Genomic DNA, 24,294 nt, shown 5'->3' on the forward strand with positions numbered 1-24,294 from the left:
AATGATGTACTATACATTGGCTAATTAAACGTAACAATAAAAAAAATAAAAATAAAAAATTTTTAAATGATGCTAATGAGGCAGGGCCCTTAGATCATCTCTCCCAAGCACCATCCACTACAGCAGCCATTAAGCGCATGTGCCAATTACAGGTGACCCTTCAACGTCACGGGTCTGAACTGCGCAGGCCCACTTATACATGGATTTTTTTTTTTTTTTTGGATAAATACAGAACAGCACGGTCAATGTATTTTCTCTTCCTTGTGGTTTCCTTAATAATATTTTCTTTTCTCAAGCTTACTTTCTTGTAAAAATACAGTATATAATACATAAAACATATAAAATACGTGTTCACTGCTTATAGTCTCAGGCTTCTGGTCAACAGTAGACTATTAACAGTTAAGTTTGGGGGGAGTCAGAAGTTATACAAGAATTGTCAACTGTGCAGGGGGTTGGTGCCCCTAACCCCTGGATTGTTCAAGGGTTGACTGTTCTTAAAATGGAATAAAATAAAAAATTCAGGCCCTTTGTTGCACAGACATAGAACATTTCTATCACCACAGAACGTTCTATTGGTCAGTGCTGTTCTAACCAAATCAAAGACACCACCTAGCACAACGTAATACTAGAAAAAATGAATCAGTGCTGATATTTAATATCTAGAGGTCCGCTTCAGAAGTTATTGCATCCGATCTTTATGCTCTTCGCTCCAGGACTGGTTTGGGACTGGGATCTGAAAAATTAACACGTTCAACAGAACCACTTTGCATGGCCTGGTGTACAACACATAATCAGTATGTGTTTGCTGAGTGAATTAATCAGTTTCCTTAATTTTTTAATACAAAACTTGTGGTTCACAAGACCAAACCTGAATACTACCTTCAGGTTCTAAGAAACAGGGTGTTTATATAATTCCTCAGCCTACATCAAAGTGAAAACGATGTGGCCGCACGAAATGGCTACAAAGTATACTTTTGACACCAGTTCTGTTAAAGTTTCCTTATACCAGAGATGGTACATAGCCCTGTTCCCTCCGATTTAAACCTAACAAATATTTCCCCCACACCTGTCTATGGTCTTAATTCACTGAGCAGGAAAGAGACATAAATCATTCTACTTGCTCTCTCCCTATAGGAGAGAGAGAAGGACAGAGATTAGCTTTACAGAAGATAAGCTTTAGACTATCTAGTGTCAATATCAAAGCGGCACATTTACATTTAACTTCAAACGTTCTGGAGGAAAAAGCATACCTTAAAGCAATGACTAAATCCATACAAAGGAGGTCAGACTGAAAGCTACCAACCTTTTCTTATAAAAGACACTTGAATAAACTACTCCAGTATTTTCTGCATTTTTCTTTAACAAGTTCACTCAAATAGCCACCTTCTTACAAATTACTATTAGGCAATTGACATCTCTGATATATTCAACAGCTTAATCAAGCTACTAACCAAGCAGCTTGCAACATAAGACTCAGTTACAGCTTTATGGACCCCGACTGCAACTGAGGGGAAAAAAACCATCCCACAACTGGCAAGATGAATTGTTTGCATACAGAACTTCTGACTAGGAGGGTCACCTGGATGGTAGAGTTCGTTAAGCCTCTGACTCTTGGTTTCGGCTCAGGTCACCATCTCCCGTTGTGAGATCGAGCCCTGCCTTGGGCTCCATGCTGAGCATGGAGCCTGCTTGAGATTCTCTCTCTCTCTACTCTGCCCCACCCCAACCCTTCCTCTCAAAAACAAACAAACAAAAACAAAAAACCACTTCTGACTAGTAGAAAATGAAGAAATAAAAGGAAGCCCATATTAAAGGATTCAAGTCAGTTAAAAGTTTTCCCAAATAAGACCCAGTTCTGCAGTTAAAGGCGTGGGTTCAAATCGAAGACCTGTACGATCTTAGGCAAGTCACTTCATCCCCCTGTGCCTCCCTGTTCTCAAATGTATGTGGAGATAATAATCCAGAACTCAAAACAAAAGTTTTCTGCAAGATTTCAAACCCTAAGAACAACTCCATTTTAATGTAAGCCACTCTGTCTGGACACACAGTAAAGCAGGCTCATTTTCCCTTTGCTTAAGGCCCACATAAAAATATTGCCACAAAACATTTACTTGTCTGATAACTTTTCCTCCTGAGGCTTCATCTTTTTTTTTTTTTTCAAAGATTTTATTTATTTATTTGACAGAGAGAGAGACAGCCAGCGAGAGAGGGAACACAAGCAGGGGGAGTGGGAGAGGAAGAAGCAGGCTCATAGCAGAAGAGCCTGATGTGGGGCTCGATCCCAGATCGCCGGGATCACGCCCTGAGCCAAAGGCAGACGCTTAACCGCTGTGCTGAGGCTTCATCTTTTTATAATTAAAAAATTAGTAAGAAAAAATTTACTACAAAACTGAACTCAGAAGAAAATAATTTGCATATTTATCGATTATTTCATTTTTCTGAGTATCACAGAGCCTTAGAGACAGAAAAGGTCTTTGAATATAAAGTACTACATTTCATTATTCTAAGACGCACTCACATTTTAATACCCCTGAAATCAACATATTGCAGCTGACAGCAACTTACAATATAACCGACAGTGTCTTCTTTCTTAGCAGTACAAAAAACAAGGGTAAGTCTTAACATCAGTGATATCTTAGATGGAACGAAACATGGTGGTTGGAATCCCCAGCACTTTCCCATCAAGGCACGAAGCAAATAAAATCAGCTACTCTGATTAAGAGTATGTAAACTATGAGGGGCACCTGGGTGGCTCAGCTGGTTAAGCGTCTGCCTTCGGCTCAGGTCATGATCTCAGGGTCCTGGGATCGAGCCCCTCATCAGGTTCCCTGCTCAGCAGAGAGCCTGCTTTTCCCTCTCCCTCAGCCACTCTGCCCTGTTCCTTCTCTCTCTCTCTCTGTCAAATAAATAAATAAATAAAATCTTAAAAAAAAAAAAAAGAGTATGTAAACTACGATATGTGTGTGTGTATGCTTAGAAAATTCTTTAAGATATTAGAAATAAAAGTGGTAGTGGAATTTAGGGTGACTTCATTCCTTCATTTCTTTACTCCCTGTGGCTGTATGCTTTTCATAATAAACATGTATTCTTTAATCAAAAAATGCAATTTTTATTTTGAAGGAAAACTAGATGGGGCATATTGATATTGTTAGGGCTCTTTATATATTCCAGAAACATTTAATAGTTCATGGAGCATTTCTTGAGGATTAGTACAGATCAGTTAATGTTTAATTCACTATTTCAAACTGGGGAAAATCAGCATGTGAAACTACACTAACATCAATGTTACTGATGCGGCAACAATTTTAAATTTCCATCTTATGATTCTATCAAATTAAGCTGTCTGGTTTTTTATATGTACATGGGAATATCTTCCATGACAAGCTGATGAATTATTAAATAGGGCAGAAATGTTACTTCAAATCAACAGTAAGCATACGAATTAATTTCTATCGTTTAGTAGTAAATCCACAGAATTTCACGTAAAACAGAACAGATAATATTTTTCTCTATGTAAAAACTAACCTAAAAACTTGCTTTGCTTACGTTTAAGATTTCACTCTTTTTATCACTTGAGGAGTTCAGCTTAATAATCCTCTAAGATCTAAAACTGACAGGAAAAAAGCTAGAAGTAGAAAATGGCATTAAAGGGTCAAACTGTTTCTATGGCTTCAAATTGTTCTTATAACTATAAAATACTTTTAAGAAGAAAATATTAAAGTTAAACTCCCCTCATTTTTTTTTACAAGTTTTCCTTTCAAAGGAAGAACATTGTATGGAAATCCCAAAAGAAATGAAATCTAAGACATAAAGTAACAAGACTGTTTTTTATGCATATGTGTGTGGAGGGGGGCACTTCAGAAGATCAAAAAAAGAAACCATACCATGGACGGTAAGTACATGTTTTGACTCTAAGCCAAGACATGAAAGGCTGGGTAGCTATACTGCTAGCAGTGATACTGACCAGAATTAAATCTTAGTGTAGACCAGCTAACTCGCTCACTCACTCACTTCTGGTGAGTGAAAATCCAATCTCTGTATTTAAACAATTCCCTAATTCATGTAAGACTCTGACAAGTTACAAGGAGCTTGTGAGTATGAAGCAATGCCATGGTATATGAGCACAAAGGCTTTTCAAGGGCTAGGAAAATGTCTTAAATGGTTCTCCAATCACCCGTAGGACTGATGAAAATGCCGAAAAGGTCAAAAACTTGGGTCAAATAGATGATTAACTGGGAGAATGAGGCTGAAAGTTAATGTAAGATAAGTGGTCTTATTCTCAATGAAAATATAAACATAAGGCCAGATTCTACAGGGATGCACGATGCAGATTCATGAAACAGCAAAGAGCAGACATTTATTCTGATCTTTGAAGAAGCTAAGAGAAGCCCCACTTTTTTTATAATAGTTTTTTTATTTTGTTATATTAGTCACCATACAGTACATCCCCAGTTTTTGATGCAATGTTCCATGATTCATTACTTGCATATAACACCCAGTGCACCATGCAATACGTGCCCTCCTTACTACCCATCACGGGCCTATCCCAATCCCCCGCCCTCTCCCCTCTGAAGCCCTCAGTTTGTTTCCCAGAGTCCACAGTCTCTCATGGTTCATTCTCCCTTCTGTTTAACCCCCCCTTTCTACTTCCCTTTCTTCTCCTACCAATCTGACTGCTATTTCTTATGTTCCATAAATGAGTGAAACCATATGATAATTGTCTTTCTCTGCTTGACTTATTTCACTTAGCATAATTTCCTCCAGTCCCGTCCATGTTGCAGCAAATGTTGGGTAATCGTTCTTTTTAATGGCTGAGTAATATTCCATTCTATATATGGACCACATCTTCTTTTTTTTTTTTTTTTATTAATAATGATTTTTTATTATATTATGTTAGTCACCATACAGTACATCCCCGGTTTTCGATGTAAGGCTCGATGATTCATTAGTTGTGTATAACACCCAGTGCACCATGCAATATGTGCCCTCCTTACTACCCATCACCGGTCTATCCCATTCCCCCACCCCCCTCCCCTCTGTAGCCCTCAGTTTGTTTCTCATAGTCCATAGTCTTTCATGTTTCATTCCCCCTTCTGATTACCCCCCTTCCTTTATCCCTTTCTTCCCCTACTGATCATTCTAGTTCTTATGTTCCATAGATGAGAGAAATCATATGATAGTTGTCTTTCTCTGCTTGACTTATTTCACTAAGCATTATCTCCTCCAGTGCCTGGACCACATCTTCTTAATCCAGTCATCTGTTGAAGGGCATTTCGGCTCCTTCCACGATTTAGCTATTGTGGACGATGCTGCTATGAACATTGGGGTGCATATGGCCCTTCTCTTCACTACGTCTGTATCTTTGGGGCAAATACCCAGTAGTGCAATGGCTGGATCACAGGGTAGCTCAATTTTTAACTTTTTAAGGGACCTCCACACTGTTTTCCAGAATGGCTGTACCAACTTGCATTCCCACCAACAGTGTAAGAGGGATCCCCTTTCTCCACATCCTCTCCAACATTTGTTTCCTGCCTTGTCAATTTTTGCCATTCTAACTGGTGTAAGGTGGTATCTCAATGTGGTTTCGATTTGAATTTGCCTGATGAGAAGCCCCACTTTTAAGGAAAATAGTAACTCCCAGGAACTACAATGGTAACATGCGACCAGACACAAACAACAGCGTGAACTCACAAAAAGCAAACATTCACATGACCAAAGGAAACTACAGATGATGAAATCCATGTGTACAGATGACCCCTGATTCTGGCTCATTCCAGTGTCAATATTGCTTATTGTGTCAGTATCGTGAAGCATCTGAGACGGTGTGACACGGGCACAGTAACCGAATCAGAAGTGGGCTTTCTGCGAAACAACTGCGGACCCACCCTCTTTATCAGACTCGGCTGCAAACGTCTTACCACTCCCCGCCAAACCAATCTAGCTCCACGGAGGGTATCTGCCAACGCTAAATATAGTCAAAAAATATCCCCCATGTCCCAACGGCAACTCCTAAAAGGTGTTTAAAAAAATCCAAGAAACAAAAACAAACCAAAAATCCTTCCAAATACGTGTACAGCCTCCAAGGTGCCTAGTCTGAAAAAGGTAATAGTCACTTGGATATAAAGTAGGAGAGAAGATACTAGAAAATCACACTGTAACCAACTGAAATGAACATGAAATAAGTATAGTTTGCAGAGCTTCAAAAACATACAGGAAAACCTACAGTTGCCATGGGTGTTTTTAAACATATATAGATACATTTTTTTAAGTTTTAAATTTTAGTTGCCGTACAGTGAGATACTGGTTTTCAGGAGTAGATACACTTACGCAGTAGCTCTTCAGTCTGATGAAATCTACGGTCATGGGAATGGACCCGTCACTGTTTCTGTTCAGTGCTTTGATATAATCCAGCAGGTCAGCAAAGAACTTATAGCCTCCTTTGAGCACACAGAGCGCTACGATGTGATGGCCTCCCATCTCCTTCATCACATCTCGCGCAAGCCGCTCGGTCCTACAGACACACAATCAGGAATTTAATACAATACAATAGAAATATATTTAACTTTATAACAAACGTCCCCCCTGAGGCATTAACCTTCCACAAAACATATCCTTTGCCCCCCAAGAATTATATCCTTGCTTCAGAAAGTGAAAATAAAAACTTAAAAATCTTCAAAAAAACATGTACCCTGTAACACCTAACATAAATGTTTAAAAATGCAAAGTAAAAAATCTCATTTCTACCTATCGTATTGACAAATTCTGATTAAATGAAATTTTCCTGATCATATACAATATTGTAAGAGATTGTTAAAAAAAAAAAGAACACTCTCTTATGCCACTGGGAGTAAAAATTACAGTAACTTTTTGGGATAATCGGGCAGTATCAAAACATTCAATAAATACCTTCCCCTTAACCCAGAATTTCCCCACGAATCAAGTTGAAGCAAATGCCCAAACATGTATGAGGCGATGTTTCCTTCTAGTACGGTCTGTAAAAGCAAAATAATGGAGGTATCTTGCATGCCCATCAATAAAGGACTGCTTAAATCAATTACGGTACAGTCAGAAAATGGAATGTTATGCAAGCTTCAAAATACATGAGATAGCTCTAAATAAACGAATATGAAAAAATGTCCAATAAATTTCAGACCTATACGATACTACATACCTATGTGTTAAAATAAAATACAGTAGCTACTTGAACAACACAGGTTTGAACTGCACAAGTCCCCTTATAAAGGGATTTTTAAAAAATACAGTACTATAAATGTATTTTCTCTTCCTTATGATTTTTTGAAAAACATTCTTTTTTTTAAAAAAAAGATTTTATTTATTTATTCAACAGAGATAGAGACAGCCAGCGAGAGAGGGAACACAAGCAGAGGGAGTGGGAGAGGAAGAAGCAGGCTCATAGCGGAGGAGCCTGATGTGGGGCTCGATCCCATAACGCCGGGATCACGCCCTGAGCCGAAGGCAGACGCTTAACCGCTGTGCCACCCAGGCGCCCCTGAAAAACATTCTTTTCTCTAGCTTACTGCATTGTAAGAACACAGTATAGAATACACATAACATACAAAGTATGTGTTAATCGACTGTTTATGTTATCGGTGAGCCTTCTGGTCAACAGTAGTCTATTAGTAGTTACGTTCTGGGGAGAGTCCAGAGTAAACTGTACGGACATTTGCATACAATGTATGTGCATAATCAGTGTGTAGGGAAGGACTGTACACAGGAGGGTGAGAGGAGAGAACCCTACTCTTCTCATTTACAGCCTCAATCCTTAGAATACACACATGTACTGGTACTATAACCTGAAAATCAAAAACAAAACAGCCAGACACACAAGGCAAGCATTTAAATACCAAGTTAGGTATTTCACCGCGATTCAGTTAAGGGGAAATTTTCAGGCTAGATGCGCATACTAATGAAAATATAACCTTCCCTTCATGTGATTTAGCCCCAGCCCATTACCCTGTTCAGGGTTGAGTAATCAAAGACTGACTAGAGTTCATTCCTGCAGTCTCCCTCCAATGTTTATTTTATTCTACTCCCTACAGATTCCCAGTATACCATGACTTATGCTGGGTAATTAGTAAGCTCTCCCAGCACCTTGTTTGTAAAGAGGGCTCTAAAATAGAAAACATCTATTATTTCACAAGCTGGCCTAGTTTATGTTTAGATATCAGCTACTTAAAACAGCTGCTGACACTTGAAATTAATATAAGAAAAAAACAAAAACAAAAGATTGAAGATCTTACTAACCTGTCCATAATCAGTCCGTGAGGAATAAACACCTTTTCCAAATCCTCAGCATAATGATGAGGTATACAGAATAAATCTAGGTCATAACCTGGTTCATCATCACTAATCTGAAAAAGAAATATGACTATTTCAGAGACGGCATTACAGGATTGACTTTAGATGTTAAAAAACCTTAGCTTATGAGAGAAAGTTAGGTATGACACATCGAGAACTTTCTGTAACTTTGTAGGTATGATTATGAATTAGAGTTATGTAAGAAATCAACTGTATGCCTTAGAGATGAATAGTTAAGACTGTAGACATAAAATGACATAGGAAATGTCCTTTAGTTCAGCAAAGACAAAACAAAACACTTTGAAGAATTAAGACAAATGTGGCAAAATCCTGATAACATTTTAAACGTGGGTGATGAGCATATGGGGGTTCATTATATTATTCTCTCCACTTCTGAATGTGTTTGAATTTTTAGTAAAAAAAGATTTTAATACACTGTAGAAAAAAAAAGTTAACACACTGTAGTCTAACAAGCTAAAACGTCACCCTGAACAAAAGCCGCGGTCCCCACCCCAAAGCACCTCACAGTAGGGGGGAATCACCCAAAAAGCTACGCGATTTCTTAAAAACCCAAACTCGTGCCTTCATAGCAGCTACTCCAAGGTTATTCGAATTGAACCCTGTATTGGTTGTCTTTGTACATCAAGTACCCAGCGTACAAAATATTTAGTAATACTGATGATGTGGCACCCGTGGTGGTAAGATGTATTGTGATTAGTTTTATAAATCCTTTATATACCTAAGCATACAGAAAAAATATAATAAAATCATAGTATTAGCTCGAGGAGAAGAGTTACAATGATTTTCTTTCTTTATATTGTATATTCCAAATTTTCTTCATTGAGTATATATTGCTCTTTAAAAAATTCAGTAGTCTTTCTTAGAAATTATTTGTGGGGGCTCCTGGGTGGCTCAGTTGGTTAAGCGTCTGCCTTCGGCTCAGGTCATGATCCCGGGGCCCTAGGATCGAGCCCTACATGGGGCTCCATGCTCAGTGGAGAGCCTGCTTCTCCCTCTCCCTCTGCTTGCTGCCCCCCCCCGCTTGCGCGCACTCGCTCTCTCTCAAATAAATGAACAAAATCTTTAAAAAAAAAAAAAAAAGATTCCCTCTCCATTTCTCTGTGCCCCTCCCCCACTCACACACTCTGTCTCCAAAAAAGAAAAAAGAAAGAAAAAGAAATTATTTGTGGTATTACGTGTGTTATAAAAGTATGGGGAAATTGTTATAGATGTATTAAAATCTACAAACAAAAATCGTAATTCAACAGAATTAAAGAAGTGAGGAGGGGAAGGGAAAAGGAAGGAAAAGGAGGAGGAAAGGAAGGAGTGAAAGGAGGAAGGAAGGGTGGGTATGGAGGAGAATATACCAAAGAGTGGTCAACTATAAGGGGATACTTGCTGCACTGCACACTTTTTTTTTTAAAGATTTTATTTATTTATTTGAGAAAGAGAGAGTGAGAGAGTACCAGCAGGGGGAGGGGCAGAGGGAGAAGCAGGCTCCCTGTTGAGCAGGGAGCCTGATGCGGGCTCCATCCCAGGGTCCTGGGATCATGACCTGAGCTGAAGGCAGGCGCTTCACCGAATGAGCCAGCCAGGTGCCCCATGCACCGCATGCGCTTTAATACTGACTTGGCCTTTTTGTTCACTGTCAATTTCACCTTTTTTCTAAATCATAGTTGATTTATAATTCCCACTTGCCATTATATTTAAAATCCATTCAAAGAAATAAACCAGAATTTTAATACTCTACCTCACATGATATTCAAGACTAAACTATCTTCCAAATCACATTCAAGAAGCTGATGATAGGAGTGTTTTGGCAGTTTTCAAGAAATATTGGTCAAACCATAATTAGGTCTCGATGCATCAGCTAGTATCTACTGAGCACCTTCTAGTCAGCACTGTGTTAGGTGCTTAAGGATAGGTGGCTTGGCTTTCAATGAATTTTAAAAGTACATATTTAAGATTTACAATATTATTCACAGAATTCATAATTATATTCTGAAAAATGTGAGCTTCACGCTGTCACTTTTTCAGTCCCAAAAGCTCTTTTGAGCTCTCCAGGCGCAGGTGGAATTGTAGGTATTGTCTTGTCCGGCTTCTAGTACCTTCGGCCCACTTCCGCCTGTGCAGGGGCCGCCAGGAAGCTGGCAGCGATCCAGGGAGGGGCACGGCCCTGCGGCAGGGCAGGGCAAAGGCACTCACTCGGCAGCCGGTCTGAGGGCGGGTGGAAGTCATTATTGACTTGTTTTTAAACCACATGCATTACTTCCATACACCGCAAGAAAAATTCTATTTTGGGGGGAATAAAAAAGATTATGCCAGGTCCTTGAAGAGGAAGTGCTAACCTGTCTGCTAAACATTCACATCATGCACGTTTCAGAACACGGTCACTACAAAAAGAATGGAAATGGGACATTGGTGTCACCCACAGGAGTTTTTCAAGAATACTCTATAACAAGCAAGTATTACTTTTATAAATTTTATAAACTGAAATTTAGTTCCAGTTTTGGGAAAAGACAGACCTTGCTAGATCCTGTAGGATAAGAGGATAAACCTTCAAGTCTGGCTCATCAGAATATATCTGCTATTACCTGACAAGAATGAAAATGTACCATTTCGCTGTGTTTCAGCACTAAAAACACCCAGAGCACCAAAATGGCTTTCCTGAAGCTTACTCACCACTTCCTCCCAGTTACTCACTGCTTCTGCACAAGCATAAACCAGGACCCACCCAGGACTCTTCGAAATTCTGTAACACTTGGAAAGACTACAGCTTCTGCGCAAGTGGCTCAGAGCCTGGTTACGGGCTTTGCAGGCAGCCTAAGAACTTCAAGAGTCTGGACTGTCTCGGTCAAAGCCAATGTGACTTCTGCCCAGATGTGCAGTCTGCTATACACAGAACAGCTGGGACGGACACCAACACAGGAATTCCACCTCTGTTAAAACACCAAATTAATCTCTAATTCAAAAGTTTTTATTTTCAATCAATACTATTAGATTTATGTATCACATTTAATGTCAAAGGGCTGACTTGTGGGGCGCCTGGGTGACTCAGAAGGTTAAGTGTCAACTCTTTTTTTTAAACTATTTACTTATTTGTTAAGATTTTATTTATTTAATTCACAGAGAGAAAGAGAGAGAGAGAGCACAAGCAGGGGGAGCAGCAGGCAGAGGGAGAGGGAGAAGCAGACTCCCTGCTGAGCAGGGAGCCCGACGTGGGGCTCAATCCCAGGACCCTGAGATCATGACCCGAGCCAAAGGCAGACGCTTAACCAACTGAGTCACTCAGGCGCCCCTAAGTATCCAACTCTTGACCTCAGCTCAGGTTGTGAGTTCAAGCCCCTCTTGATCTCAGGGTCATGAGTTCAAGCTCCACCCAGCATGAAGCCTACTTTAAAAAAAGGGGGGAGGAGGGTGACTTGTGATTATAAGAGAGTATTATGAAACATTCTGTGCCAAAAAACTGGACAACCTAGAAGAAATGGATAAATTTCTAGATACCTATAACCTCCCAAAACTCATCAGGAAGTAATAGAAAATTTGAACAGACCGATGATCAGCAATGAAATTGAATCAGTAACCAAAAAACTCCCAACAAAGTCTAGGCCCGAATGCCTTCACAGGTGAATTCTACCAAACATTTAAAGAAGAGTTAATACCGGGGCGCCTGGGTGGCACAGCGGTTGAGCGTCTGCCTTCGGCTCAGGGCATGATCCCGGCGTTCTGGGATCGAGCCTCACATCAGGCTCCTCCGCTATGAGCCTGCTTCTTCCTCTCCCACTCCCCCTGCTTGTGTTCCCTCTCTCGCTGCCTGTCTCTATCTCTGTTGAATAAATAAATAAAATCTTTAAAAAATAAAAAAAAAGAAGAGTTAATACCTATTTTTCTCAAACTATTCCAAAAAATAAACGAGGAAGGAAAACCCACATTCATTCTATGAGGCCGGCATCACCCTGATACCAAAACCAGACAAAGAGACTACATAAAAAGAGAACTACGGGCCAGTATCTCTAATGAACATATATGCAAAAAGCCCCAACAAAATATTAGCAAGCCAAATCCAACAATACATTAAAGAAATCATTCACCACGATCAGGCAAGATTATTCCTGGGATGCAACAGTGGTTCAATATTTGCAAATCAATGTAATAGATCACATCAGCAAGAGAAAGGATAAAAACCATATGATAATTTCAACAGATGCAAAAAAAGCATTTGACGAAGTACAACATCCATTCATGATAAAATTCCTCAACAAAATAGGTTTAGAGGGAACATACATCAACATAATAAAGGCCACATATGAAAAACCCACAGCTAACATCACACTCAACGGTGAAAAACTGAGAACTTTCCCCCTTAAGATCATGAACAAGACAAGGATGTCCACTCTTGCCACTGGAGTCTTAGCCACAGCAACCAGACAAGAAAAAGGAATAAAAGGATCCAAATTGGTAAGGAAGAAGTAAAACTTTCATTATCTGCAGATGACACAATAAAGACTCCACCAAAAAACAACTAGAACTGACCTTACCTTTAGTAAGGTTGCAGGATACAAAATCAATGTACAGAAATCCGCTGCATTTTTATACACTAATAATGAAGCAACAGAAAGAGAAATCAAAAAAGCAATCCCATTTAAAAGTGCACCAAAAATAATAAAATACCTAGGAATAACCTTAGCCAAGGAGGTGAAAAGGTCTGTACTCGGAAAACCATAAAACACTGACAAAAGAAACTGAAGACAATACAAACAAACGGAAAGACAGTCCATGCTCATGGACTGTAAGAACACATATTGTTAAAATGTCCAATGCAACCTACAGATTTAATGCAATCCCTACCGAAATACAAACAGCATTTTTCACAGAACCAGAACAAATAATCCTAAAATCTGTATGGAACCACTGAAGACCCCGAAGAGCCAAAATAATTTTGAAAAAGAAAAACAGGGGCGCCTGGGTGGCTCAGTCAGTTAAGCATCTGTCTCTTGATTTTGGCTCAGGTCATGATCTCAGGGTTGTGAGACTGAGCCCCACATGGGGCTCCATGCTGAGTGTGGAGCCTACTTAAGATCTCTCTCTCCCTCTGTCCCTCCCTCCCCTCAAAAAAGAAAAAAAAAAAAAAAAAAAAAACGCTGGAGGTATCACAAGTCCAGATTTCAAATTATGCTATGAAGCTGTAGTAATCAAAACAGTATGGTACTGGCACAAAAATAGACAAATCAACGGAACGGGATAGAAAGCCCAGAAACAAACCCACAACTATAGGTCAATTAATCTTCAACAAAGCAGGAAAGGATATCCAATGGGAAAAAGACAGCGTCTTCAACAAATGGTGCTGGGAAAACTAGACAGCAACATGCAAAAGAATGAAACTGGACCACTTTCCTACACCATTCACAAAAATAAAGTCAAAATGGATTAAAGACCTAAATGTGAGACCTGAAACCATAAAAATCCTAGAAGAGAGCACAGGCAATAATTAACATCGGCCATAGCAACATTTTTCTAGTTATGTGTCCTGAGGCAAGGGAAGGAAAAGCAAAAATAAACTATTGGGACTACATCAAAATAAAAAGCTTCTGCTCAGCAAAGGAAACAATCAGCAAAACTAAAAGAAAACCTACCCAACAGGAGAAGATATTTGCAAATGACATATCCAATAAAGGACAGTATCCAAAATGTATAAAGAACTTACCAAACTCAACACCCAAAAACCAAATAATCCAATTTAAAAATGGGCAGAAGACACAAACAGACATCTCTCCAAAGAAGACATAGAAATGGCCAAAAGACACATGAAAAGATGCTCACCATCGCTGATCATCAGGGAAATGCAAGTCAAAATTACGAGATACCACCTCACACCTGTCAGAATGGCTAAAATCAACAATACAAGAAACAACAAGTATTGGCAAGGTTGTAGAAAAAAAGGATCCCTCTTGCACTGTTGGTGGGAATGCAAACTGCTGCAGCCACTGTGGAAAACAGTACAGAGGGTCCTCAAAAAGTTAAAAATAGAGCTACTCTATTATCTAATTATCATACCCCTGGGTACTTATCCAAAAAATATAAAACACTAATTCAAAGGGATACATGCACCCCTATGTTTACAGCAGGATTACTTATAGCCAAATTATGGAAGCAGCAGATGAACGGATGAAGAAGATGTGTATATATACACAATGGAATATTATTCAGCCATAAAAAAGAATGAAATCTGTTTCACTCATTTACGGAACATAAGAAATAGGAAGATCGGTAGGAGAAGGAAGGGAAGAATGAAGGGGGGTAAACAGAAGGGGGATGAACCACGAGAGACTGTGGACTCTGGGAAACAAACTGAGGGCTTCAGAGGGGAAGGGGGGCGGGGGATTGGGATAGGTCGGTGATGGGTATTAAGGAGGGCACGTATTGCATGGAGCACTGGGTGTTATATGCAAGTAATGAATCATGGAACATTACATCAAAAACTAAGGATGTCCTGTAGGGTGACTAACGTAACATAATTAAAAAAAAATAAAAGAATGAAATCTTGCCATGTGCAACAACATGGATGGATCCAGAGAGTATATACTAAGTGAAATAAGTCAGAGAAAGACAAATGTCATATGATTTCACTCATATGTGGAATTTAAGAAAACAAAGGAAAAAAGAGAGACAAACCAAGAAACAGACTGTTTGCTATAGAGAACAAACTGGTTACCAGAGGGGAGGGAGGGGGGAGGGAGCACGGGTGAAACAGGTGATGGGGACTGAGAGTACACTTACGGTGATGAGCACTGGCCCATGTACAGAATTGCTGAATCACTATATTGTACACCTGAAACTAATTATAACACTATGTTAACTATACTGGAATTAATTTTTTTTAAGATTTTTATTTATTTGAGAGAGAGCACGCCAGTGAGAGAGCATGAGTGGGGGGAGGGGCAGAGGGAGAAGCAGGCTCCCCACTAACCAGGGAGCCGGATGTCAGGCTCAGTCCCAGGACTCCGGGAACATGACCCGAGCTGAAGGCAGACACTTAACCTACTAAGCCACCCAGGCGCCCCTATACTGGAATTAAAATTTAAAAAGTTTAAATAACATTTTTAAAAAGGGTTGATTTGTTCTTTCAAGCATAAAAAAACAGGTTAATGTAACTCTTCCCAAAAGGCAAAAAGAAAAATTCTTAAAACTTGCATTGCTTGAAGGTGTCTCAATTAATAGGGGACATTTGTGATCAATTAAGATCAAGATATCCACTGATCTATTTGACATAATTGGTAATGGGAGATCTTATCTAAGGGATGTGATCATAATTTGGGGCCTAATACTTTTTTTTTGGTTGTCAAATGAACCTTTATTGAAATTTTCCTTTGTAGTTCTTTTTTTTATTATTAACATATAATGTATTATTTGTTTCAGGGGTACAGGTCTGTGAGTCATCAGTCTTACACAATGCACAGCAGTCACAACACATACCCTCCCCAATGTCCATCACGCAGCCACCCCATTCCCCACCCCCCTCCCCTCCAGCAACCCTCGGTTTGCTTCCTGAGATTAAGAGTCTCCTACGGTTTGGGGCACCTGGGTGGCGCAGTCGTTAAGCGTCTGCCTTTGGCTCAGGGCGTGATCCCGGCGTTCTGGGATCGAGCCCCATGTCAGGCTCCTCCACTGAGAGCCTGCTTCTTCCTCTCCCACTCGCCCTGCTTGTGTTCCCTCCCTCCCTGGCTGTCTCTCTGTCAAATAAATAAATAAAATCTTAAAAAAAAAAGAGTCTCTTATGGTTTGTCTCCCTCTCTGGTTTCATCTTGTTTCATTTTTTCCTCTCTTCCTCTATGATCCTCTGCCTTGTTTCTCAAATTCCACATATCAGCGAGATCATATGATAGCTGTTTTTCTCACTGACTTATTTCACTTAGCATAATACCCTCCAGTCCCATCCACGTTGATGCAAAATTCAAGATTTCATTTTTGATGGCTGCGTAATATTCCACTGTGTGTATATATGTGTGTGTGTGTACCACATCTTCTTTATCCATTCATCTGTTGATGGACATCTGGGCTCTTTCCATAGTTTGGCTATTGCGGACATTGCTGCTATGAACACTGGGGTGCAGGTGCCCCTTCGGATCACTACATTTGTATCTTTGGGGTAAATATCCAGTAGTGCAATTGCTGGGTAGTAGGGTAGCTCTATTTTCAACTTTGTGAGGAACCTCCATACTGTTTTCCAGAGTGGCTGCACCAGCTTGCACTCCCACCAACAGTGTAGGAGGGATCCCCTTTCATGTTCATCCTTTTCCAGCTGCTGATGCATGTACCGTTTGCTGTCTATCATGACCCCCTGGAGCCATACTACAAGCCCCTGGACCAACCCCTGGATAGAGTCCAACTGCCATACAGCCCACTGCCCCGTTTCAGCAGGAAGCAGCTAGAGCAGTCATCGTGCCATTCCCTAACGGCGGTTAGCATTACTAATCCAGGGGGAGTAATGAGTAAGGGGCAGGTGTGGGGGGCTAGGCAGGGAGAGATAGATGGCGGGCTAAGTGATCAGGCTCACAGACATCCCAAAAATGTGGAGGTGTGGGAAAACCAGAGATAAGGGGACAAATCTGACTACCCTGCCCTAGGCCTGCGGGGTGGGTCGTGTGAGGCGGGTGTCTTTATGATAATCACCTGTGACCCACAAAGACCAACCAGCCCCTAAAAAGGAAGTAAGCCACAGAAGGTGTTAGCAAAAGAGATGTTAAAAGGATTTAAGTTCCCCGGTTAGCTTTCTATAAAAGACCAACCCTAAAGGCGCTTGTAGGCAACCCTCTCGGGACCCCTCTCCTGAGAGTTTTTTCTGTATCTTCACTTAACTTCAATCGCTTTACACACACACACACACACACACACACACACACACACCTTGCACTGCGAGGTACTTTAGGCATGAATTCACAAGTTTGTTATAATTCACTATAAATAAATGGGGTATATTCATGGGGGTCATAATTAAAGAAATAGATGACTGGCCACAGGCAGTCTGTTGTCAGAACTGGGCAATGGATATATGAGGGTTTGTTATGCTATTATGTCTACTTACAGATATTTCAAATATACAGTTAAATACAGAGCAATTTATTTAAATGATGACAAGGCACCAACATCACTTTTCCCAATTTTACATTTAATGAAAAGTCCAAGTCTTTTAAATCCCATGTATAATGACCAAATATTAGAATACTAATTTTCAAATGGTGATGACCTTATCCAGAACCTGTATTCTTGTTACTAATACTCAAATACTTAGTGAGAGCCTACTGTGTTGTACGTACCAGAGGATTAGATAAAGCTGACACAGCTACCCCCGAAGAGCTTACAGTATAGAAGACATGACATGTACACGAATAACCGTAAGACGGTGGTAAGGTTCTATGAAAAAGAAACAGGTGAAGTACTGTGGGAGTTTAGAAGAGCACTCAAATTCTCAGAAGCCTCGCCTGCACCTGGATCACTGGTAAGAAATAAGATACAACTCAATGAACAGGAACTTGTTTTTAATCATCCCAACACCAAAGCTGCCCATTAAACAGGTCCAATAACCTCAATCTCCACAAGACAGAAATATACCTGGTGGCCTTTCACCTTATTAGCCCTTAGGTACCCCATCTGACACTGGTTAATATCTGCTATTACCCTCATCTGATACGGATTACTTTACAATCCAGTGGCTGCTTTGATAGGAAGGGATCGCAGTATATTAAATTACATAAAAATGCATTTAACATCCACATTGATTAAGGCACCGTGCAATCAATTTTGTAGGGTGATAGAAAGATGGTTTTAAATTTAGGGCCCTCAAAGAGCTGATCATCTAGTGGAAAAGACATACATACATGCACGCGCGTACACACACACACACACACACACACACACACACTCTACAGCACAATAGAGCTTGTCATTTGTACCTGAATCGAATTTGACAAGCCCGCAAACCTGTGGTTATCAAAAGCAGTTACATACGCACTACAGGCAAACCCAGAAGCCAGCACCAATGACTCCCCCTAAAGCAGTATGGAGCTTAGTCATTATACTCTGTTGCCAATTGAGTCAAGTCCACTGGCACATGTCCGGTACTGAATTAGCACAGCCTCTACATCAACTAGGCAACAGCCGATTACGAATGTGTAACATTTCTGTAGGAATGTAAACCACGTCTGTTTTATTATTGTTGGTGACGTGGTGTTGCATGTCTAAGCACCCGGTTATCACCGACACCTTCTGAAACAACTGTATTCGTCTGCTGAAGCTGCCACACCGGAACACCACTGCCTGGGGGCCTTCAACAGCAGTAATTTATTTCTTACAGTTCTGGAGGCTGGGAGGCTGGGAAGTCCAAGATCAAGATGCCGGCAAAGCAGGTTTCATTCTGCAGCCTCTCCTCTTGGCTTGTAGGCAGCTGCTTTCGCCTAGCTACGTGCACAGTGGAGGGTGGGGAGGGTGCTCTTTGGTGTCTTTTCTTAAAAGACCAGGGACCCAACCTCATGACCTCATCTACTCCTAATTACCTCCCAAACGGCCCATCACCAAATACCACACACTGGCAGTTAGGGTTTCAACATATGAATTTGGGCAGGAGTGGCTATTATTCAGTCCATAACAAGAAGCTGACATAAAATGGCTAAGGAAGATCACAAAGATGGTTCTAGATGGCTCTGGGGAGAGCCCAACCCAAAAATATTTGGGGAGCACTTTGGAGGGGCAAGTCGTGGTAACGAGTGCTGGTATATGTGCCGCCAGAAGTGAGCACAGGAAGCGGTAAACAGATGAAAATGGTTTGTCTCCGGATCCACCGTTCCCACTACGGCCATTACTGGCTGAACTGGAAATCAAAGAACAGGTCACTCACAGCTCTGAGTCACTTACCATGTACTCAGACAGTTCAGAAATCTGACTGCATCTCCTCAGCTTTAGAACACAGCTCTCAAATTCTAGCCTATCTGTAATATACTTGTTAATGGTAAACTCTACACGGGTACTTTCAATACTATGTAAGGTTACTGGAAAATGTAACATTAGCATCTACCATTTGTCTAGAATCATAGTCAATACTTTTGCTATCACAGATTACCAAAACAACTTTACTTCCCAGTAAAACTGGCATCACAAATTCTTAATATTATGTGTGTCTCATCTGTGATAATGATTTTTACAGGGAAATTTTTGTGGCTTACACATAAAATTTCTAATTACAAAAATGTGTTATCTAAAATTACAGCAGGCAAGGAAATTAACTCAACCTAAGGTAACACTAGCAACATCAATTCATCATCTGTGACTATGACTGCTTAAGTCTCTTTGTGGTCAAAATACAGCAATGTTCAGGGGTCCAGACAAGACCAAATGGAAGTGAGTCTTAAAATGAGCTTAAAATGTGAATTAGAAGATGCACAATAATAGATAAAATACATTTTATTTTATTCCTAGTAATCAACAACAATTCCAAGCTTCTAAAACGGGCAGAAATTGCTAGGTAGCATATTTCTACCTTTTATATTCAGACACTTTAAAACTCTTAAAAAACTTGAAAAAAATATTAAAATTCTTAAAAAACACCAAAGCAGAGACTGTGCCACCCCCTTGGGATAATTTGTGATAACCCAGGGTATCACAAAACTAAAATTATGAGTCATTGATGCACATAATTCTTAATGTGAAAATAATTTAAGCTAGCAGTAAGTATGTTCATCTTCCAATTTTATATAGTCTTACAGATAAATTACATATATAAATTGCTTGCCCTCCCTTCTGGGGTTAAAGAATTAAAAGGTTTATAAGAATGTAAGGATTATAAGAATTAAAATCAGGATTCTTTTTTTAAGATTTTTAAATTTATTTTAGGGGAGGGAAGAAGAGGAGAGAGAATCAATTCCCAGACTCCCCCACTGAGTGGGGAGCCCGATGCCGGGCTTGATCCCAGGACCCTGAGATCATGACCTGAGCAGAAATCAAGAGTTGGACGCTCAACTGACTTAGCCACCCAGGCACCCCTAAAATCAGCTTTCTTGACTATTCAGCCCAGGGGTAAATTAGTAGCTACTCCCAGGTAAGTTGGCCCAAAACTACTACATGTGCAAGTACATGAATTTACCCTACACTATGATCTTTCATTAGTGTGCAGTGTGCACAAATATATACACCTATCAATTATCAGAAGCACACTGTTAGAGAGAGTAGGTCCACAGCAATTTAAAGTGTGTATGAATTCTTATCAGTAGCAAATTATTCTAAATGTTAGTAATTTGGTGGCACAGTAACAATGGAATCTCACTATTGATATTAACAAAGGTGGTTGACACTCTCACAGCATGTGAATCTTACTGAATCCACACAGGATAAAACTACACAAAGAGGGGCGCCTGGGTGGCTCGGTCGTTAAGCGTCTGCCTTCGGCTCAGGGCGTGATCCCGGTGTTCTGGGATTGAGCCCCACGTCAGGCTCCTCCGCTGGGAGCCTGCTTCTTCCTCTCCCACTCGCCCTGCTTGTGTTCCCTCTCTCGCTGGCTGTCTCCCTGTCAAATAAATAAAATCTTAAAAAAAAAAAAACTACAGAAAGAAAGAAGGCTACACGAGTGCATCTTTAGCCTCTCCTCACATGACAAGGCCCAGTTACTACCTCATGAACTACAAGAAAACTAAACGAAAACTCCAAAACCCCTCTTCTTTGCTGATCTGGTTGGTCCTTTTGTCCTTTTCTTAGAAAAGAAATCAGCACATCGTAAGCACTACGTGAGTGTTTGTTATTACTAACATGCAGACAATTTCTGGGAAGGAAATAAAAAAAGGAACAGGAATTTGCAAACATTGCAAACACAATGAAGATCTTAATGTTCAAACAAAACTAACAGCCAGTTCTAGCAATAATAATTCACTGCATGCTGGGGCGGGGCATCATACCCCAAAGCTGAAAGTCTCTAACTTCCTCAGCAACTGAATAAAAACAACAGCCCCCACCATTTTTTGAGTACCTACTATTAGTGTGCCGCTTTAAGAGCGGGCTCTGGAGAGAGACCTAGGTTTGAGTTTGAGTTCCTCTTAGTAACTGTGTCATATGGGTATGGTGAGAGGTAACCTCTCAGAGGCTTCAAAGATTCCTCCTCTGTAAAATGGTAATAATCATGCTAATTGACCTCGGGGTACTCGGATGGAGTCCCACATCAGGCTCCGTGCTCAGCAGGAGTCTGCTTGAGGATTCTCTTTCTCTCTCTCTCTTTCAAATAAATAAATCTTTTAAAAAATAATCATGCTATTGTTACAGGGTTGTTTTGAGGACTAAATAGGACTATATAGGTAAACACAATGATAGCTATTACTATTCCCAGTCAAGGACCACAGAAAGGTTGTTCAGTCAGTTAGACTGTGGACAGTCTTACAATCTTTTCAATAGCACCTCAAGAATACATTAAGGACACTTAAGCCCAGAAAGGTGAAGTAAGTTACCCAAGGCCACACAGCTGGTAAACATCCCAACCAAGCAGGATTCCAGGCCAGACTCCATTAAGAACATTGGTCTTTACCTTAAGCCATAGTGCCTCACATCAACAGAATCCTTCCTTTTTTAGGGCTCAAGTGGCTAATTATTAATTAATTCAACAAACCATTACTGATAATTCCTTCCATGCCAGGCACTGTCTTATGTGCTGGGGTTAGGGTGGTGATGCCTCACCTTATAAAGTTTATCGTTTAGTGGGAGAGACAATCAACAGGTAATCGGTAACTGTGAAAATACGATGACGACGACGACGATGATGCAGCAGACTAAGGCATGTAACTGTTTGGGAGGGGCGTTGGCCATTTTAGCAAGCGTGATCCGAAAGGTGGGAGGGGAATGCAGCTTAGCTTGTTCGAGAAACAAAAAGCACCAATGAGGTTGGAGACAGGATACGGGAGGCTGATGATGGTATGAATGTCCTTGAAGGTAAGGACCAGATTCGCATTTTTTTTGTCCCTGCAGGATCAAAGAGCATAGGATCCAGGTGGAAGCATATCTGAATTCGAGGCCTGGCTACCTCTGGGCCGTGGGAAAATTACCTAATATCGTCTCACTATTTTCCTCGTGTGTAAAATTGCAGGCATGGTTACCGCTACCAAGGCTGCAGTGAGGAGTCCATCAGGCAATGCGCATTCGCACAGTCATTATGGTATTTGCGGAACTAGGTACAAATGCCAGTCCCCGCGTGCCCTCCCATGTGGTCGTTCCCGTGCCTGGGCCCTCCACACCGGAACCCTGACGACCCGGGCAGCATACCCCCAGTTTAGAGAAGGGCCTCTCCGGAGAAAGCCCTCCAGCCCCCCCGCCACCGACCCGCGGCGCGCCAGATCATTCCCGAACTGGCCCGCGCGGCCCATTCCCCGCAGCACACTCCCCAGCGGCACAAGTCAACCAAAACGCCATTTCCACCCTCTCCTCCCTCACGCGGCCCTCCTTGCCAGGGCCGTCCAGGGGCACCCAGCCCGCACCTCGCCAGCCGTCCCCCACGCCGCCCCGCCTGACGTACAGCCCGAGCCGGGACGCGGCGGCCGCCCCCCGCCCCTCCGGGCTTCCCCGAGCCACCCCGGCCGGCGGCCGCACTGCGGGTCGCGCGCTTCGCGGGCCGCCCGCCGCCGCCACCACGGCCACGGCCCGGCGGGCCAAGCTGCTCACCACCACGCTGGAGCTGCGGGTCGCCATGACGGAGCCGGCGGGCGCGCGGGCTGACGGCAGCCTGGAGAGGAGGAAGCCGGCGGCGCAGCTCGGGAGGCGGAGGTTCCGCAGGAGGTGGCCACACGCGGGAAAGCCGAGCGATGTGCTCGCTGTAGCGCTCTAGGCCGCCGCGGGAGCAGAGGCAGAACAGGCCCCGCCCCGGCCCCGCCCCGGTCCCGCCCGGCTCCGCCCGGACGCCTGGGCCGGCGCCTGCGGGTTGCCACGCTCCAGAGGTGGGAATTTTCCTCCGGAAGAAGCGTGACTTCTCCGGCGCAGCCTGTGTCCCGCTTTCCCTGCGTCTCCCGGCCGGAGGGCCCCCGATTTCCCAAACCTGCCGCCGCCTCGCTTCTTCCTGGTGGCCCTAAACTGGGCGCCGGCTCTTCCCTTTGCAGTCACCGCGCGCTTATCTCGCCCGGCCTCCCCTTCCTGAGACCTTGGACCGCATTGCGGATTCCGTTTTCCCGACTGGTGGCCCAGTTCTACCAAAACACTTTAACTGGGTGTGCGAGTTGAGACCTAGAGCCCTAGAGTCAGCAGGTCAGGGTACAAATCCGGCGGCGGACACCTAACTGCTGTGTGACCTTGTGCGAATCAGACTCACTGTGCCTCTCTTTTCGTCTCAGTAAAGGGAGGATATTAACAGGATCGTTGGGAGGATTAGACGTGGCGTCTGTGTGTGCATACGTATAGAGGTGGTACAGTATCTAATCAGTAAATGGGAACTTGCTATTACCGATCTTTATTTTTGCCTCCACCACTCCCTGCATGGAACTGGGCGGGGGATCTTCCCCTAGTCTCACATAAGGTCAGGTAAGCCAATAAACGGTTGTGCCATTCTTGACGTTCCTACAGCTCCCGCCCCCACCACAGTGCCCCCACATTGTAGGTGTTCTCTATTAGGGCCACTGAGGGATATGCGATGGTAAGAGATTATGAAACTGGGCAAGTTATTGACCTCCTCTGAGCCTTCATCAAAAAAATGAGAATAATTCTTGCCGTGAAGGGTTATTACGAGAATTGTAAAAATCATTTATGTAAAGCACCTAGCATACTACTTGCCTTGTGGTAGGTGCTCAAGAAATAGTAGCAGTTACAATTTTAGCGTGTATGAGTGTGTGAACGCCATAGTGTCCGAGTTTCTCTGCCCCTATCTATCGTGGAGCGATAAGACTATAATGGAAAAGGTACATGCGGGCTTTGGATTGACAAAGATCTAAGTTTAAATCCCGAGTTCACCACTAACCAGGGTTA

At 42.0% G+C, this 24,294-nt stretch overlaps 1 protein-coding gene across 2 annotated transcripts in view; it reads right to left on the reverse strand.

The window, feature by feature from the left end:
• The window catches only part of HPRT1 (hypoxanthine phosphoribosyltransferase 1), a 39,654-nt gene extending 16,455 nt beyond the window's left edge, over positions 1 to 23,199 (reverse strand). The window contains exons 1-3 of one of the 2 annotated variants that reach the window (XM_045789529.2): positions 23,005 to 23,199; positions 8,266 to 8,372; positions 6,328 to 6,511 (exon numbers count right to left, since the gene is read on the reverse strand). In XM_045789529.2, coding sequence (XP_045645485.1) covers positions 6,328 to 6,511; positions 8,266 to 8,372; positions 23,005 to 23,031 — 318 coding nt within the window. In that variant the 5' untranslated portion in view covers positions 23,032 to 23,199. The remainder of the gene's footprint in view (positions 1 to 6,327; positions 6,512 to 8,265; positions 8,373 to 23,004) is intronic. The other variant, XM_087860125.1, reaches the window with a different exon arrangement.
• Between the last annotated feature and the right edge of the window lie 1,095 nt (positions 23,200 to 24,294).

This window comes from Ursus americanus, chromosome X, assembly GCF_024610735.1.
Source record: "Ursus americanus isolate L20-20 chromosome X, mUrsAme1.1.p, whole genome shotgun sequence".
In the NCBI taxonomy this organism is placed as follows: Eukaryota; Metazoa; Chordata; class Mammalia; order Carnivora; family Ursidae; genus Ursus; species Ursus americanus.